Genomic DNA, 15,184 nt, shown 5'->3' with positions numbered 1-15,184 from the left:
CAATCCCCAGCATGCCCCGTGCCGCTGGGCACATGCGCCCCGGGAGGGCCGTACTGCCGGACGACCGCTCCTGCCGGCCCTCGCGGGCGGCTCGCACACGGCCCCTTGGTTGCCCCGCTCCCCGCCCCGCGCCATGGACATGGAGGTGGACGTTGGCTCTGTGGCCTCGGGGCTGTCGGGCGGGGATGGAACAGGCGCGGGCCCGGCTGATGAGGACCAGGAGATGGAAGGAGCTCCCAGCTGCTCGGGGTCGCGCTCCCTCCCCTTCGAGTTCGAGCGGAGCCGCTCAGAGTCCAGCGGCGATGAGGACGACGACGAAGACGATGACGAAGAGATGGAGGAAGAGGAGCTTGAGGGAGACCCTGGGGCTCGGTTCGGGACGGACGAAGGGGAGCTCGACTCGGACGACGACCAGGAGGTGAGGGCGGGAGGCGCGGGGAACGCGCTGCGAGGCGCGGGCACGCACCGGCCGCCACCGGCGCCGCGGCTCCGGCGGGCGCGCCGGATCCCGGCTGCTGCCATGGCGGCGGGGCCCGGATGGCGGTGGCGGCGGCCGGAGATGAGGGCGGGAGCGTGTGAGCGTGAGGAGGACGGAGGCGGTGGGGCGGGCAGCCCGCGCTGCCGGCTGTGAAACGCACCGCCTTCAGGTGGGGCCTGGCGCCTGCGGGAGTTGCGGGTGTCAGGCAGGCCCTGTGTGCAGCGGCCCTCAACGTACGTGCTTTGGGGAACTTGTGGAAACTTCCAGGTGTGAATCTGGGCCCCTGCTTAGGCACCGTAAGCTGTATGGGAGTAGACTTTTTATTATTACTTATGTTCATTGTATGTGTCCCATTTAAATAAAGCCCTTACAAACTCTTGGTGTAGCTGAGAGGGTGGTAAACGGTGGCATGTGGGCAAAATGAATAGTGATGTTGAGGGAAAGCAAGCCCCTTAGTTTGGTTTTGAGATTAAAGGAAACACATGAAGATCTAACGTGTTACCTTTCTCAGATCATTGCTGTAGACTAAATTTTGGTCTTTTTTTGGAATAGTAAAATTTTCCAATAGGAAAATGTTCTGAAACTAGTTGTATCTGATCCTCGTAAATGTACTTTATAACTGGAACTCAGAGCATTGAAATTTCAGTCTCTTTTTCAGTGTGTATTTGTCAAATCGCTAACTGTGTAGACACAGAATCACATAATGGTAGGGGTTGGAAGGGACCTTCAGGGATCATCTAGTTCAGCCTCTCTGCCAAAGCAGGTCTGCCTAGATCAGGTCACACAGAAATGTGTTCAGGTGGGTTTCCAGAGGAGACTCCATGCCTTCCCTAGGCAGTCTGTGGCAGGGCTCCCTCACCCTCACATTGAAATAGTTTGTCCTAATGTTTAAATGGAACCTTTTGTGTTTCAGCTTCATCCCATTACCCCTTGTCCTGTCACTGGATACAACAGAAAAAAGTGATGCCCCAACCTCCTGACATCCACCATTTAGATATTTCTAAATATTAATGAGATCCTTCCTTAGTCTTCTCCAGACTAAACAGCCCCAGGTCCCACAGCTTTTCCTCATAAGGAAGATGTTCCTGTTCCCTAATCATCTTGATGGCCTTGCACTGGCCTGTCTCCAGCAGTTCCCTATCTCTCTTGAGCTGGGGAGCCCAGAACTGGACACAGGACTCCAGATGAGTCCAAGGCACAAAAGATAGGACTAGTTATGTATCCTGACTGGAGGCCTCAGCACAATTGCTGAGTGGTTTTAAATAATGATACTATTTGTTACCAGTGTCTCCTTCAAGCTTACTGATTATTTGATATTCTGTTAGTTTATCCAAAATAACTTTTCTGAAAAGGATTGCTTATAGTTTGCCTTTCCAGATAGGATTCATGAAACAAATTGGGTTGCCATTCACAGAAAGGTCAATTCTGATGAAAGTTTTTAGTGAAGAGCTATATATAAGGTGTGATTGACCTCTTAGGAAAACCCATTTCTGTAACATGTTGATCTAGACTTTTTTCATGGTTTAAGGCAGAGACATTTTAGAAGCTACAGTTGGGAAATTTAATGACTTAGCCTGTGTAGTCAAACTCATAACAAACTGTTTTTGTTTGTAGCGTATGATAAACCTCTCAGAGTTGACCCCTTACATCCTGTGTTCCATCTGCAAAGGCTACTTTATTGATGCTACAACTATTACAGAATGCCTGCACACCTGTAAGTATTAGTATTGTCATTCTAAGAGTTTAGTTGCAAATTCAAACAAAAGTCAGCTGTTGAGATGATGTGTCTTGACAAAAATAATTCTCTATTTGAAGTGTTTGTGTGTCATGTTTATTCTGTTCTTTAAGAAAAATGTATTTGTGGATATCTTAAGCATCAGAAAATTGTGAAATCAGCTTAGTTTCCCAGGTTAAAGGGGAAAAAGATGTAGGAAAAGATAGAGTCCAAGTAAAACAAAAATAGAGCTAGTACATACTCCTTTTTTTAAAGTATTTTCCAGGAATACTGTAAAACTGAAGGAAAGAAGGCTGAGTGGCTCTGCTCAACTCAGTGGGTTAGAGAGTTTCCTGAACTGTTGTTATAAGCTTGTAAATTTACGAAACACAGTAAGTGGCAGTGTGGAAGTAACCAGGTCTAATACAGAAATGGTTATATGCACCCATGGAACAGTTAGCCTCTAATCAGTTGAACAGAAATAGATAGATAACAAAAAGCAGATTTCTGTGCTCTTGTGTTATTTTTCCTCTCAGTCCTTGTGTTAACAGTTTTTACATTGCCAATAGAACTATGTCCTCTCAATGCTAGTAAAACCCATTGTGTGAAGCTGACTTGGACACACCTATGTTCCTACCTAAATCCAAGAATCTTGGCTTCCCAGTCCATCCAGGCACTAACACTACATAAAGGGAAAAGGGTTTTTTTATCTCTTTCTTTTTTGTTCCCCTCAATGTGTAGGACTGCTTATTAGTTTGATATATGCCATGTGACATTCAGTGCTGTTGGTAATTTAGGAAAGTGCACAGCTGTTACTAAGGGCAGCATAATGTTGCAAACAGTCTCCTAGGAGTTTCCTAGTAAATGTGGTGGAAAAGTTTGATGTGTTCAGGCTGATATGGAGCTGATTTGATAGAACGTTATTTATTCTAGATGTTTCCACTCATTAGCTTTCCTTCCAAATATTTAAAGTACATCTAAATACAATTAAAATGGCGGAATTATAATTTCTTATCTCATTTCTTCTACTGAAACTGTTTTTAGGATGCTTTTTAGCAAGTCTGTTGTCTACAGCAGTCAATGTTCTATAGTCTTAGCTCTTTTCTTGTTCTGGGTAACAGTTACAAAATTGAACACATACCTTTGCATCAATTGGATTTGGATTATTCCTAGGAATAATCCCAATTGAATACTCAAATGTGCTGTATCCTGTACAGGCAGAGAGCTGTTTACTTCAGTTTGAAAGACTTGCTTCATTTTGTCTCTGCAAATTTGAGAGATCTGGTGTAATTGTTTCTCTTGCTTGAACAGATGGTATTGTATCAAGGACATGTGACTTCCATTGGGTTTCTTTTCTTTACAGTTTGTAAAAGCTGCATAGTAAGACACTTCTATTATAGCAACAGATGTCCAAAATGCAATATAGTTGTACATCAGACACAGCCCCTTTATAACATCAGGTAATAAATTCATCCTGGTTTTATAGATACACTTTTTTATTTTAAGTTTTGCTGCTTGCTTTTGAATGCTTTATTTTACTGACTTCTAGTGCTTTCCTAGTTGAAGTTAAGGAACAGTTACAAGAAACGTACTGTGTTCTTTGTTAATATAAGTTTAATCTCAGCAGTGAAGATAAAAATACTCAATTTCATATGTAATTTGTATCCCTTTCTAGAGTTTGTTGCACCCCATTGTGAATATTTTTTGCAGTTTCTCAGTGTTATAGGTGACAACAAGATCTCAGCTACTTGCTTTGATTTCCTTTTCGACATAGCTTTGCTGACATGGTGTGCTTATTAACTCTGAAAACTGAGTTTTAGTTTCTCAAAATAAATTCACAACTTTTTGAAGGGTGGTGCTGCTTCACATGGCATCTGTTGGAGCTCTGTTGTCAGGATGTGAATTTAGACACATACGGAGATGCTGCTCTGTCATTCTCTTTATATCTGTTGCGTTTCAACAATGCATTTGCCATTTCTGTTATAATTAATGAAAACAGTTCTATTTTGCACCAAAGACTGTTTCTCTTTTCTGTTTTCTCTCTTTAATAGACTCGATCGGCAACTACAAGACATAGTCTATAAATTAGTTGTCAATTTGGAAGAAAGTAAGTCCTTTTATTTTATTTCCATCTAGAGATTGAAAAGACTGAGCAGAAAACAGAGTAATTCAAAGCTCCATTTCTACTCTGCACTCTTGAAAAATAGTTCTGTAACGTTTGATTATAAAACTTAATGAATTGGCTGCTAAATGCTATTTTGGCTATTGGTATGTACCCTGTTTTATGAAACACAAGTGTTGCTGTATTTAAGATAAACATCCAGATAATATTTCATGATCATGCATCCTATTTTTTGTATAAGTACAGAAAATATTGTTCCATCTAATACTTTCATTTAGCCCAGTTGAGAAAAAGTTGCTCAAATGCTTTTGGCTTTTCCTCACTGCTACATTTATTCTTTCAATTTTTAGATGTGTTCACTGTCTCTTGTCATTTACCTTTGAACTTTGGGAGCTAGTGAATCCAACTGGGTGGACTGAGTAAAATACACACATCTAGTTGATATGTATGGACTATAAAGGGTATAAAAATAGTCTTGGCAGCCATAAAGATACTAGTTTTTGCAGCTATTTTAGTGTAATTTATGGCCAATTTCTCTGACTTCTTCCCAGTTTATTAGTAAAAACTCCTAGTCTGGGTGTCTTGAGTATCCCAGCCTGATAGTGACAGTTAAGTCTGTATGAACTTGGAAAGTGTTTTTCTTCTCTGGCTAAAAAACTATTTCATCATGAGGGTGAGGGAGCCCTGGCACAGGCTGCCCAGGGGGGGTTATGGAGTCTCCTTCCTTGGAGGTCTTCAAGACCCACCTGGACATGTTCCAATGTGACCTGAGCTAGGTGAACCTGCTTCTGCAGGGGGGTTGGACTAGATGATCTCTAAAGGTCCCTTCCAACCCCTACCGTTCTATGAGTCTATTGGAAGCTATATGGATGTTCTCAGGATATGAAATAACATTCCAATCTCTTATGTGTTGTGGGGTTTTTTTCTCAGGAGAGAAAAAACAAATGCATGACTTCTACAAAGAAAGAGGATTAGAAGTGCCCAAACCAGGTAAGCTGTAATCACTTTAGATTATGTTGAGGAAACATTTACTATACCATTTATTCTTAAGGGTTTTCCTTGAAATACTAGCTCACAACTGAAAGGGATATATGATACTGGAAATACGAGATCCTTGGTTGTTTGAATACTGCAACTTGTCACAGTTCTCATGTTACAAAAACAGATGGAACTGACAGCACTTAAACCCAGATCCATAGTTGGGATTTTTTTAAAACATATTTTGCCTACAACCAGAAAATATATATAAATGTGCATTATTTTATTTTCTGTCCCCTAATAAACAATAAATGTTACAAAAGAGTGAAAATGAGGGATTATTCTAATTATTTTTTGTCCTACTGTGAAGTAAAGAGCTCTTTTACTTTAAAATAAACAGAAGTGACATGTGGGAAGCTAATAAAATGCTGATTCAGATAGACAGTATGAATTGTGTAAAGAGCTGATTTAGTAATTAAAACAGGATGAATTACATGGACCCTCTGGGTTCCCTATGAGCTCAGCTGTTTTGCTTGGTGCATGTTAGCATCTTATGCTGCCTCTATTTCAAGTTGTGTTTGCATTTTGGCTATTTGAATATTTTAGCTGTCCCACAGCCAGTTCCAGCGAGCAGAGGAAGACCTCGAAAAGTTCTGGGCTCTGTATTCCGGATCCCACCAGAACTTGACATCTCCATACTTCTAGAGTTCATTGGGTGAGTTGCAGGAAAACATGAGAGCAAGTGGTTGACACGAGGGTGCTGCTTGTGTATGGTAACTGGCTCTTAATTTTCGTTGAAAGTGTGTTCCCTCCGTCCCAAATAGCAGCACGGAGCTGATTTTAATTTACAGTGCAGTAGTGACAGCCAACTCTACATAGCTAGATGATATAGATAATTATATGTGTGTCTCCCTGTGAAATTAGCTTCCTAAAAAGTGTAGTTTTAAAACTTAGATGTGTTTCTTTTAACGGAAGTAGTGTAGTCTGAGTAAACTACAGTACCTCTCTCTTACCCTTCCTTAATCCCTGTAGGTGGCAGTACTGTGAATGCTGACTGTGCTAGGACTTGCTCATGTATTTCAGGGATTGCAACTACAGCCTGGGCAGCAAGAGTAGTGTTCTCCTAAATATTACAGGTCAGGGATAATAATGAGGTTTGCTGTTAAGTTTGCCTGTTAGTTTCTGGACTTTAATGAGTTATGCTAAAGCTTTTTAATGAGGAGTCACCTTTAGCCGTGGATTGTGGGAGGTGAAATCCAGCTCAGACGCTTCCATTGTTTTCAGGAACACAGGAAGGAGAAACTGTCTTGCTTTGACCATATGTAGATTTATATGTTAGTGACTGAGGGAGTAATCAAGAGAGGATTAAAAGCTGTAACTATTCTGCTAATACCACACATTGCAGCACCTCATTTGTGAGGAAGGAGGAAGGACTGGCTTCACTCTGATGTCAGTTTTGCCCCACTACCTCCATTGTGCCTGCTTTTGGCCTGATTTTAAACAAAATGTTCAGAGAACTCAAATATGAATCACAGCAAACTATTACACAAATAATGTAAAAATCAAGCCAGACTATGAAATAAGTCACTATTATAATAAAGAGCTTGAGGGTGTTAATAATTGTTAGCAATGTTGTCTCTTGTTTTCTTTTGTTTTTCAGAGCTGATGAAGGCACAGGGAATTTTAAGGTACAGATGTGACTTGAATTTGTCTCTTAGGATTTCCTTCATAAATATGTATAACCTGGATGTGTTTAATTTAGTTTGCTTTTCTTATGTTGAGTGCAGACTGAACTTTCATCAGCGTAGCAATAATCAACCTTGGATTACAGTCTGCTTTTGAACCCATTATTGTATAGTGTCTCAGAACAGGAAAAGAAGCTTCTGAGGCTACATACCACTTTGATGGGAGAACAGTAGAATGTGAGACACATCTAACTGGTACAGTTAGCAGGAGAATTTTACTGTTGACGAATCTGAGAAGAAAGTATGTTGGTAATTTAGATATTAATTGTCCTGATGGTACCATTTTACTAGTTTTCTGCATCTTTCCAGCTGGGTTGGTTTCACTATATTTTCAGGCACAAACCTGAACCGTTAGATTTTGTGGCAGTTATACATACAATTTTTAGCAGTAATTACATTTGTTATGGCAGAGCTTAGGAGGCAGTTTCAAACTTAAAGATACATAAATAATAATTTTCACAAAGAATTGAAATATGAGCATAGTTTTGTACAAGAAAACTGATCTGTAGAAGGGGAAAAATGTTCCTGAGAATGTCTACAGTTAATTTTCTTCATGTATTGCGTTCCCAGACCTACCCAGCACTTTTTCCTTTTTTTTTCCCTTATATTTCATGCTGTTTTTTTCATCTTCTTGCCTTTGTCTCAGCTCCCATCCTTCCTGTCTCATAATTGCCCTTTTTTTCCGCTTTGTGGTTTTTATCCTGTTCATTTTGGGCCCCACAATAATGACTGTAGGGCAGTTCAACCATTTTACTAGTTTATGTGTTGTAATATTAGCATTTTATGTCAGACACTTATTTCCTCTGAAACATGCCACTCCAAGTAGTTTTGCCTTTCAGAAAAGATGGTTGGCTCGAACATCATTAAGGAGTGTTTGTGAGTCAGGAAAACATTTTGTGTATGTGTGTGTGCTTTTGAGTGGGTTTTTTCCCTTTTAAGCCATAAATACTGCTGCTCACTTTAACTCAATGTTCTGAAGATGTTGAAGATGAAAGACTGCCCACCATTACTCACAGTGAATAGTTCTGTGCTGCAAATAATCCTGTTATGCATCAACTAGATGATCTTTAAAGGTCCCTTCCAACCCCTGCATTCTATGATTCTGTGACTGAAGTACCACTCAGCTGATGTGCATGTTTAGACTTGCATATCATCTCTGTGAGTTTTATTAAATACCCCATCTTTTATGTGGTATTTTTCTACCTTAACTTCAGATTCCTTGCTGTGTGTTAATCCCCTGCTCCACTATCTCTTCTTCCTTTCTGTCCTTATTTTCTTCACTTTATATCTTCATGCTTTTTTATTACACTTGATGACTAAGATGTTTATTCATCAGCCTTCAAACTACCTTTTCATAACCACTTCTCACAAAGCATACTCTGATCCGTTTTTAGCATTGCTCTGTCTTCAATTACTTATTTATCTGTTTTATTTTGTTGAACTTCATACATGAGGGGGTTTCAACCTTTTTTTTTTGAAGTGGGAATGGGGAGGAGAGAACAGGTGACAAGGTCTGTGGCCATAAACTGTGATTTATACATGCGGCAAGCATAAATTCAGCTTTGTCAAGCTTGCAGCAGCATGGTTCCTTAGATCAGGTCTGATTGTCATTCTAGCTCTTGTACATGAATAAATCAAACTATTGTTCCAAAACCACAGCTATCATGGAGACATATTTAAATTCATGCTTGAATTCAAGGGTAGTCTATGGCTCTCTGACCCTTCTTACAAATTGAAAGAGTATGATGAAACTGGATAGTAAATCACAGCTGTACAGAAGTCAACATATGAATCCAATTAATTGACATAAAAGGTAATCCATTTATCACACTGAATGCAGTCATCTGCTCTGCCTTTGTGCCTCTTTGCTCAGCTGCCCATATCACCAGTCAGCTGTTTAAAATTTTATCTGTAGAAGAGAAAGCTATTAAAATTTTTGAGGCTGGCATAACAAATGTCATTGCTGTGGAAGCATTTAGAAATGACACAAAGATTTAAGCCCAATCTCTGCCTTTGTGTTCTGCATAGTAGCATATTTTAATTGATTCTGGAGTTTTGTGGACTATGAACTTGATTCCAGCACAAGCAAGAATACTTCTAGAATGCTGAAGGACTTAAGTTCCTTGCCTTATAAAATGACAGGGCTTAATTATATGAATCATGTTTGATACACAAGCCTGTAGGGAAAATAAGGAAACTTTAGGAAATTGTTCATGTGCTTCTGATGAGTAGATGTTTGTGGGGGAAGAAGTTCTTAATGCTGTGCAATGCTAATTACACAAAATTAATAGCAATTATCATTCTCTGGTACTTCAATAGTGAAAATCGGACTGGAGTTAGTAGCTGGTTATTTTCAAATGTTGTTTTGAACAACAGGAAGTTTGAACTGGAGTCTCAATACTGATGTACCAATGAGAGTACCTGTGAGGTAATCTGGAAGTAGATCAGAAAAGAGTCTAGAAATTTAAGGTATCTCCCTCTGTAATTGGCCTTTCACTTGGGTTTGGGGTTTATGAGGGCTGGTGACTGAAAATGTACATTGTCTTAAAATGTTTTCATTATTTATTGCAGCCTTTGGAGAAGAAGTTTGTGCGTGTTTCAGGAGAGGCAACAATTGGACACGTGGAGAAATTCCTCAGAAGGAAAATGGATCTGGATCCTACTTGTCAGGTATACCATTTGTAGTGGTACTTACACATTCATTGTCATCAGTGTAATACCTGCACTTCAGGCAGAACATTTCTGTTGTTGATTACAGTCTAGATGTAAGACCTTTTTTTTTAATGCAATAAGGATTAAAAAAATGAAACACTTGAAATGTTGTGATCCACAAGGAGCAACTCTTCCCAAGTCATTTGCAACATGATTAAATATTCATTGTAAAACTTTTATTATTTGTATAAATATTCTGAAGTGCCATGTAAGGTTTCAGCAGACGAAATTGGAAACCAAAAGATACTGCTACTTCAAATATGAAACTGAGTATATAGACAGGAAAGTGAGCAAGTGTGGGAGAATATGAAGGCAGATTTAGGAGCTGAATAACAGTAGAATTTGACTGAATGTTGAGGAAGCAAACAAGGGCTAAGAAAGAATGATACTGTGGATGAATGTTGAAATCAAAGGTGTGAATGCAAATGTAGGCACATGCCTCCAAATCAGAATTCAAAGGAGCAGAATATGGTACAAAAGAATTCAACTTCATATTTATCAACCATTTTGACAGGTATTTCAAGTCAAAACCAGTTTTCACTTCTTCAATATATTTCAGCAACCTTTCAGTTGAGAAGGTTCAGGAGTTCCTTCATGTGTAAATGATTCCTAAAGCTGTCAATTGTTGGTAAATCAAGCTAGTACTGATGTGAATAGGCAGATGGTGGGAGTGAAGTGCTGGCTTTGGAGTTAAGACAGTATTTTCATACAGCAGTAACTGTCTGAAACAATGCGTGCAGCATGACTGTGTGCCTCAATAATAGGTATTCATGCTGCTTACCTTTTCAGTGGAAACAAAGCACATCAGACATAAATTATTCATCATTCTGAGGAAGTGATGTGTTTTCATTTGCTGCTTTCCTCTCTGTGAGAGTCCCTCTAGCTTTCAGGTGGTGGTGACATGATATTCTTAACAAATAAAAGTATCCTGAAAATGAGGCTAGAGAAGCTTCTTGCATTAATCGAGTTCCTTATTCGAGGGGAAGGAATTGTATTGGTTGAGTTTTCTGAAGTAGTGCCTCAGAATCTCAATTTTCAGAAAAGAGTGGGCATCTGTAGTGGAAACTGCAGCTACCCATCTTTCAAGATAAACCAAGGTCTATATGCTGATTGTCTTTCAGATTTTGCAATCTTGAGGTCATCTAATACTGATAGCTTGAGAAATTTTCTCCCTTTGGTTACTTTCTGCTTAGACTTCACCAGACAGGAGACAATCTGCTGTTGCTGGTAAATGTTACTGTGTCTCAAAAGCTGATGATTTCGTAGACTTCTTTTTCCAAGGATGTTACTTGGTGCTGTCTTGGTGCACTTCTATCTCTGCTAGTGTAGTTTCCCATTCTGGAGTAAGGCACAATCATTGGCTAGTTCTAATTTCTTGGTCTCTTTTGTGCAAGCCAGGCCTGTCTGGAGGAAATGTTAAATCTGCTTTCTTTTACAGTCAGATCTTTTACTGCCTTTTTTCCCCACTTAACTGGTCTGCTCCCTTTTGTTTTTCAGCAGCTATTTTCTTTCCTCACTGGAAACCTGTAGTAGATTTTCATGCCACAAATCATGATTGATTACTTTAAGATATTCAGGCTTATCTTTAAAAGATCAGGGAGTTAGGGAAATTGAGCAGGAGGTATTTTACTATTGTGAATGATTGTTTCTTTGTCATATGAGGTCTTAAGATTATAGAGTCTGTGTACTGAGCTGTCACCTTCTCGTTGTTATATGCAGAACTGAAGCTGATGGTTTATTGATAAACATGCAGAAAGTGAAAGACGTGTCAGATATGCCATTGAAGATTAATAAGCTTAATGAATCATGTCTTCTCCGGAAACTGTAGAACAAAATTAGGGAGGATTTTGAATATAAATTAGCACAGACAGAGAATGTAGGGAAATAGGTTATAAACCATATGTGCAAAGAATATAAATGTATATGGTGCTTGGCTACTTGTTTGGTTTGTTGTAGAAATTTGGAAGAGTTGCAAACTGCAATGGGTCATTTCCCGTTGGCTTCCTGAAATAAGAAATAGACACTAACTTAGGACAACACACTTTTCTATTTCATAGTACTTCTTTAGTAATGACTTCTTACGCTTTCCAATTCTTCATTACCTAAAATCATCAGGTTTTATATAAAATGCCATGAGTTTGGTGCTCTCAATTTGGAACTAGGGTCCAGGAACTAGATTCCCTTGGGAAGCTAGGAAATTTCTTTCAGAAACACACATTTCAAGCACTACTGAGCTAAAATGCACTGCATTTGCAGTACTTTTTCCCATTTGTATCTGTAACAAACTAACTGCCAGAGTGCTTAATTGAGTTTTAATTTACTTGAAAAGATTTGACTGTAAGGAGAGAACAGTCTTTTCTGTCCTTAGTGTACCAATTGTATTTTTGGTTTGATTGTTGAAATTTTTAGTGAGGACACTCTATATAGTTATTTTATGAACATGATCAGTTCCTGATGAGTTTCAGCTTGGTTTGACAGTGAAAAGTATTGTTTGAGAATGTTTTAGTTGTTCCATATTGGAGCTGATTCAGTGACCAAGTGATAGAAAGTATGTTACCCATTCTTCTGGCTGTACTTGGACCTCTTAGTTTAAGTTTTAGCTAATATTTGTCCTTCTTCATTAACCTGCAAAAGTGGGTTTGATTAGAGGTTAATGTGAAATAAGCCATCTGGTTCGTGTGACAGTATATATGAAAGTCTAAAAAGCAGTTTCAAAGGCTTTGTTCCTTTTTCCTAGTCTGAGACCTCAAATTATTTTTAGGCTCCTGTATTTGAGTTTGGAAACAGATTATGATTCAAATTTCCTAGTTTATCTGAAATATTAAGGCTCCATTTATTTTTATCTACCATTTGAGCTGACAGACCGTAGTTTACTCTTTATGATGTTGTGATCTGATCTCTGTGCTTTGGGCAGCTATTAATTTTCTGTATGTGTATATATTTCTAATTATAAGGTCTATCTTGGTTATTCTTGCTCTTAATTGTTGAGGAGGTTGTGAAAAACTTTGAACAACGGAATTGCTAGTAATAGCTCAGTAGGTAAAGTTTAATTTGAGCTAAACACAGGCTATTGTGTTTGGAATTTGTTAGGTACTTGGCTTCAACATGATACACACATATATAGTTCGTATTCTGCTGAAGAGTGTGGAGAAAATGCGACACTTTCTTCATCCTGCAGCAACATGTTATTCCTTCTTGCCATTCATTCTGTAAGGATGAGAGAGAGTGCTGAAAGAATTGAGACTTGGTTCCTCTGAATGCATTAATGTGGCTTATGGAATAGAAATGTTCCATAATCAGATGTGTGTTCCTGAAAGTGCCTCTGTGTGTAAACTGCAGGCTGGGCAAAGACTGGAGAAAAGTCTGTGCTCACACAGTGTTGTTGCTGATGCAGTTTTCTTATGCCAGTCTTAGACTCTTGAATAGAAGTATCTCGTACCTTTGAAAAGTAAATAGCAACTAGAGGAAATTCAAAACTTTGCTAGCTCTTTGCATAACTAGCCCAAATATACATCTCAGTCTCTTAGACTTTGTGTTTTCCTTGTCCTTCCCTGGATAGCATAGTTGGCATAGAAACTATTGATTGAGGTGTAATGCTTTCTGGGCCAAATTCCCCCTTGGGATGAATCTTATGTGAGATGACCCTTACATGAAAGTTTTCCATTTTTATCTCTGTCATATTTGATATTAATTTATAATTGTCTGGTTTTGTGGCCTTTAAATAAAGAACCTGGATAGCAACCATGCCACCTAAAGAAAAGAAATGACATAGTGGAAAGGCTACTTTAACAAGAATTAATGAAAAATAGAAGTGAGTCTTCAGCAGCCACACCTTTGTTTCCTTTCAGTAAAAGGTCAAACTGTATTTGCTGTTATCTCACTAGCTGTCAGTACTAGCTGACTCTAGTTTTACCTGTCAGTTGAAATTGTAGTAAACTCATAGCACTTGTGTTGCTGGTGCCTCTTTTGTAATGGAATAGATTAATTCTATGTGGTACAAGGATTCCTCTTGAGACACATTTCACAGCTGATTTTCACACCAAACTGGGATTTTTTTCATTGTATGTTTTATTTCCTTGTCCTTACAGAGACATAAGATAAATCCTAGCATAACAGTTGTCAGGCAGAAAGTCAAGCTTTGATGCTTCAATGAGAAGATTAAGCATTTGGTATTCAGAGCACTCTAACAGAGTCAATGTGCAAAACTCTTCTCAATTTATTAGAAGACACTGGACCTTTCATGAAAATGGTTTGGAACTGGAGCAGCAGGAGCAACAGAGGGATATTTTCAAGCAAGCATTCTGATTCTGTTTCAAAAGATTGTCATCAGTTATCACTATGTTTCCTATACTGGGCAAATAGATTAGACTTTGTTTCTGTAGTATATATGTAATGGATATGTTTCAGTGGGAGCAGGGTTGACTTTTCAGTGCTTCGTGATATAAAAGTTTTTAAAATAAGCTTATAAGGCAAAAGTAATTAAACCTATTTCCATCTGTCACTGGAAAGGAACACAGGCATGTCTGTCTTCCTGTAGTAATACTTGTACAGGCTAGAAAGCATGGGAAACAACAAAAATAACTGTAACCAGCTTTCAAAAAGAAGAAGAAATAGTTTTCTTTCTAATTCTGTGTTAAGTACAATAAATGTTGATGTTAAATACATAAACATGTGTGTCTATACGGATCAATATCTAATCAATATTTAATGCCACATCCAGATTAGCTTTTATTTGCTGATTTACTCCTAGAAGCTAAAGCAGAAGTAATGTTAAGCAGTTGACATCTTCTGCACAATAAGATTCGACCTAAGGTGAACAGAGTATTCTATATTACTCTCATGCTGTACAGATGAAGTAAATTATCCCTTTTTGAGCCTCTAAGGAGTAAAATTCCTGTGTCTGATTCTGAGAATGTCACAGTCTGCCAGCATAAAGCATAAATCTTGCTAAATCTTTTTGTGATGAGCAACAGAGAAGTAGTAGTAGGTCAGCATGCAGAAGGGCATAAATCCAGGGATGTTGAATAGCTGAAGCACAGACTGCATGCTGTAGCAGAAAGTGGCTATATAAGAGAATACGTAATGATATTGCAGTATTGTCCACAACTACTGCAATGGCAGAACTCAGACGTTTTTCCTTGCAGAAAGCTGGGGGGACAGCTCTTTGTCAATGTTTTTCACTGTAATTTTGAGGTTTTGTCATTGGAATTCACAGAAGAGAATGTCTCATTTCCCTATCTAGACATTACCCGTAAGGAAAATACAACTGAGCTGCAATTGAGACAGAAAAAGTCCTGTGTTAGCTGCTCTGCTTTGGAATGGTAGATACTGAATTTGTATTATGCATAGTAACTTTACAAAAGAAGCTTATTTTTCATAATGGTCAAGGCAAAGAATTCAGAATACCTCATTAGGATTTCCCCCCCACCCCAATT

At 38.8% G+C, this 15,184-nt stretch overlaps 1 protein-coding gene across 6 annotated transcripts in view; it reads left to right on the top strand.

The window, feature by feature from the left end:
• The first annotated feature begins 27 nt into the window (after positions 1 to 27).
• PCGF6 (polycomb group ring finger 6) overlaps positions 28 to 15,184 on the top strand; it is a 28,634-nt gene continuing 13,477 nt past the window's right edge. For all 6 annotated transcript variants that reach the window (XR_009819141.1, XR_009819144.1, XR_009819142.1 and 3 more), the window contains exons 1-8: positions 28 to 418; positions 2,093 to 2,192; positions 3,556 to 3,652; positions 4,244 to 4,299; positions 5,245 to 5,304; positions 5,899 to 6,007; positions 6,953 to 6,980; positions 9,609 to 9,707. Coding sequence is in view for 1 of the 6 variants with exons in the window: in XM_062000803.1 (XP_061856787.1) it covers positions 134 to 418; positions 2,093 to 2,192; positions 3,556 to 3,652; positions 4,244 to 4,299; positions 5,245 to 5,304; positions 5,899 to 6,007; positions 6,953 to 6,980; positions 9,609 to 9,707 (834 nt within the window). In the remaining 5 variants the exon portion in view is untranslated. The remainder of the gene's footprint in view (positions 419 to 2,092; positions 2,193 to 3,555; positions 3,653 to 4,243; positions 4,300 to 5,244; positions 5,305 to 5,898; positions 6,008 to 6,952; positions 6,981 to 9,608; positions 9,708 to 15,184) is intronic.

The sequence above is a fragment of the Colius striatus genome, chromosome 8 (assembly GCF_028858725.1).
Source record: "Colius striatus isolate bColStr4 chromosome 8, bColStr4.1.hap1, whole genome shotgun sequence".
Classification (NCBI taxonomy): Eukaryota; Metazoa; Chordata; class Aves; order Coliiformes; family Coliidae; genus Colius; species Colius striatus.
This window is presented reverse-complemented; position numbering and strand designations above follow the sequence as displayed.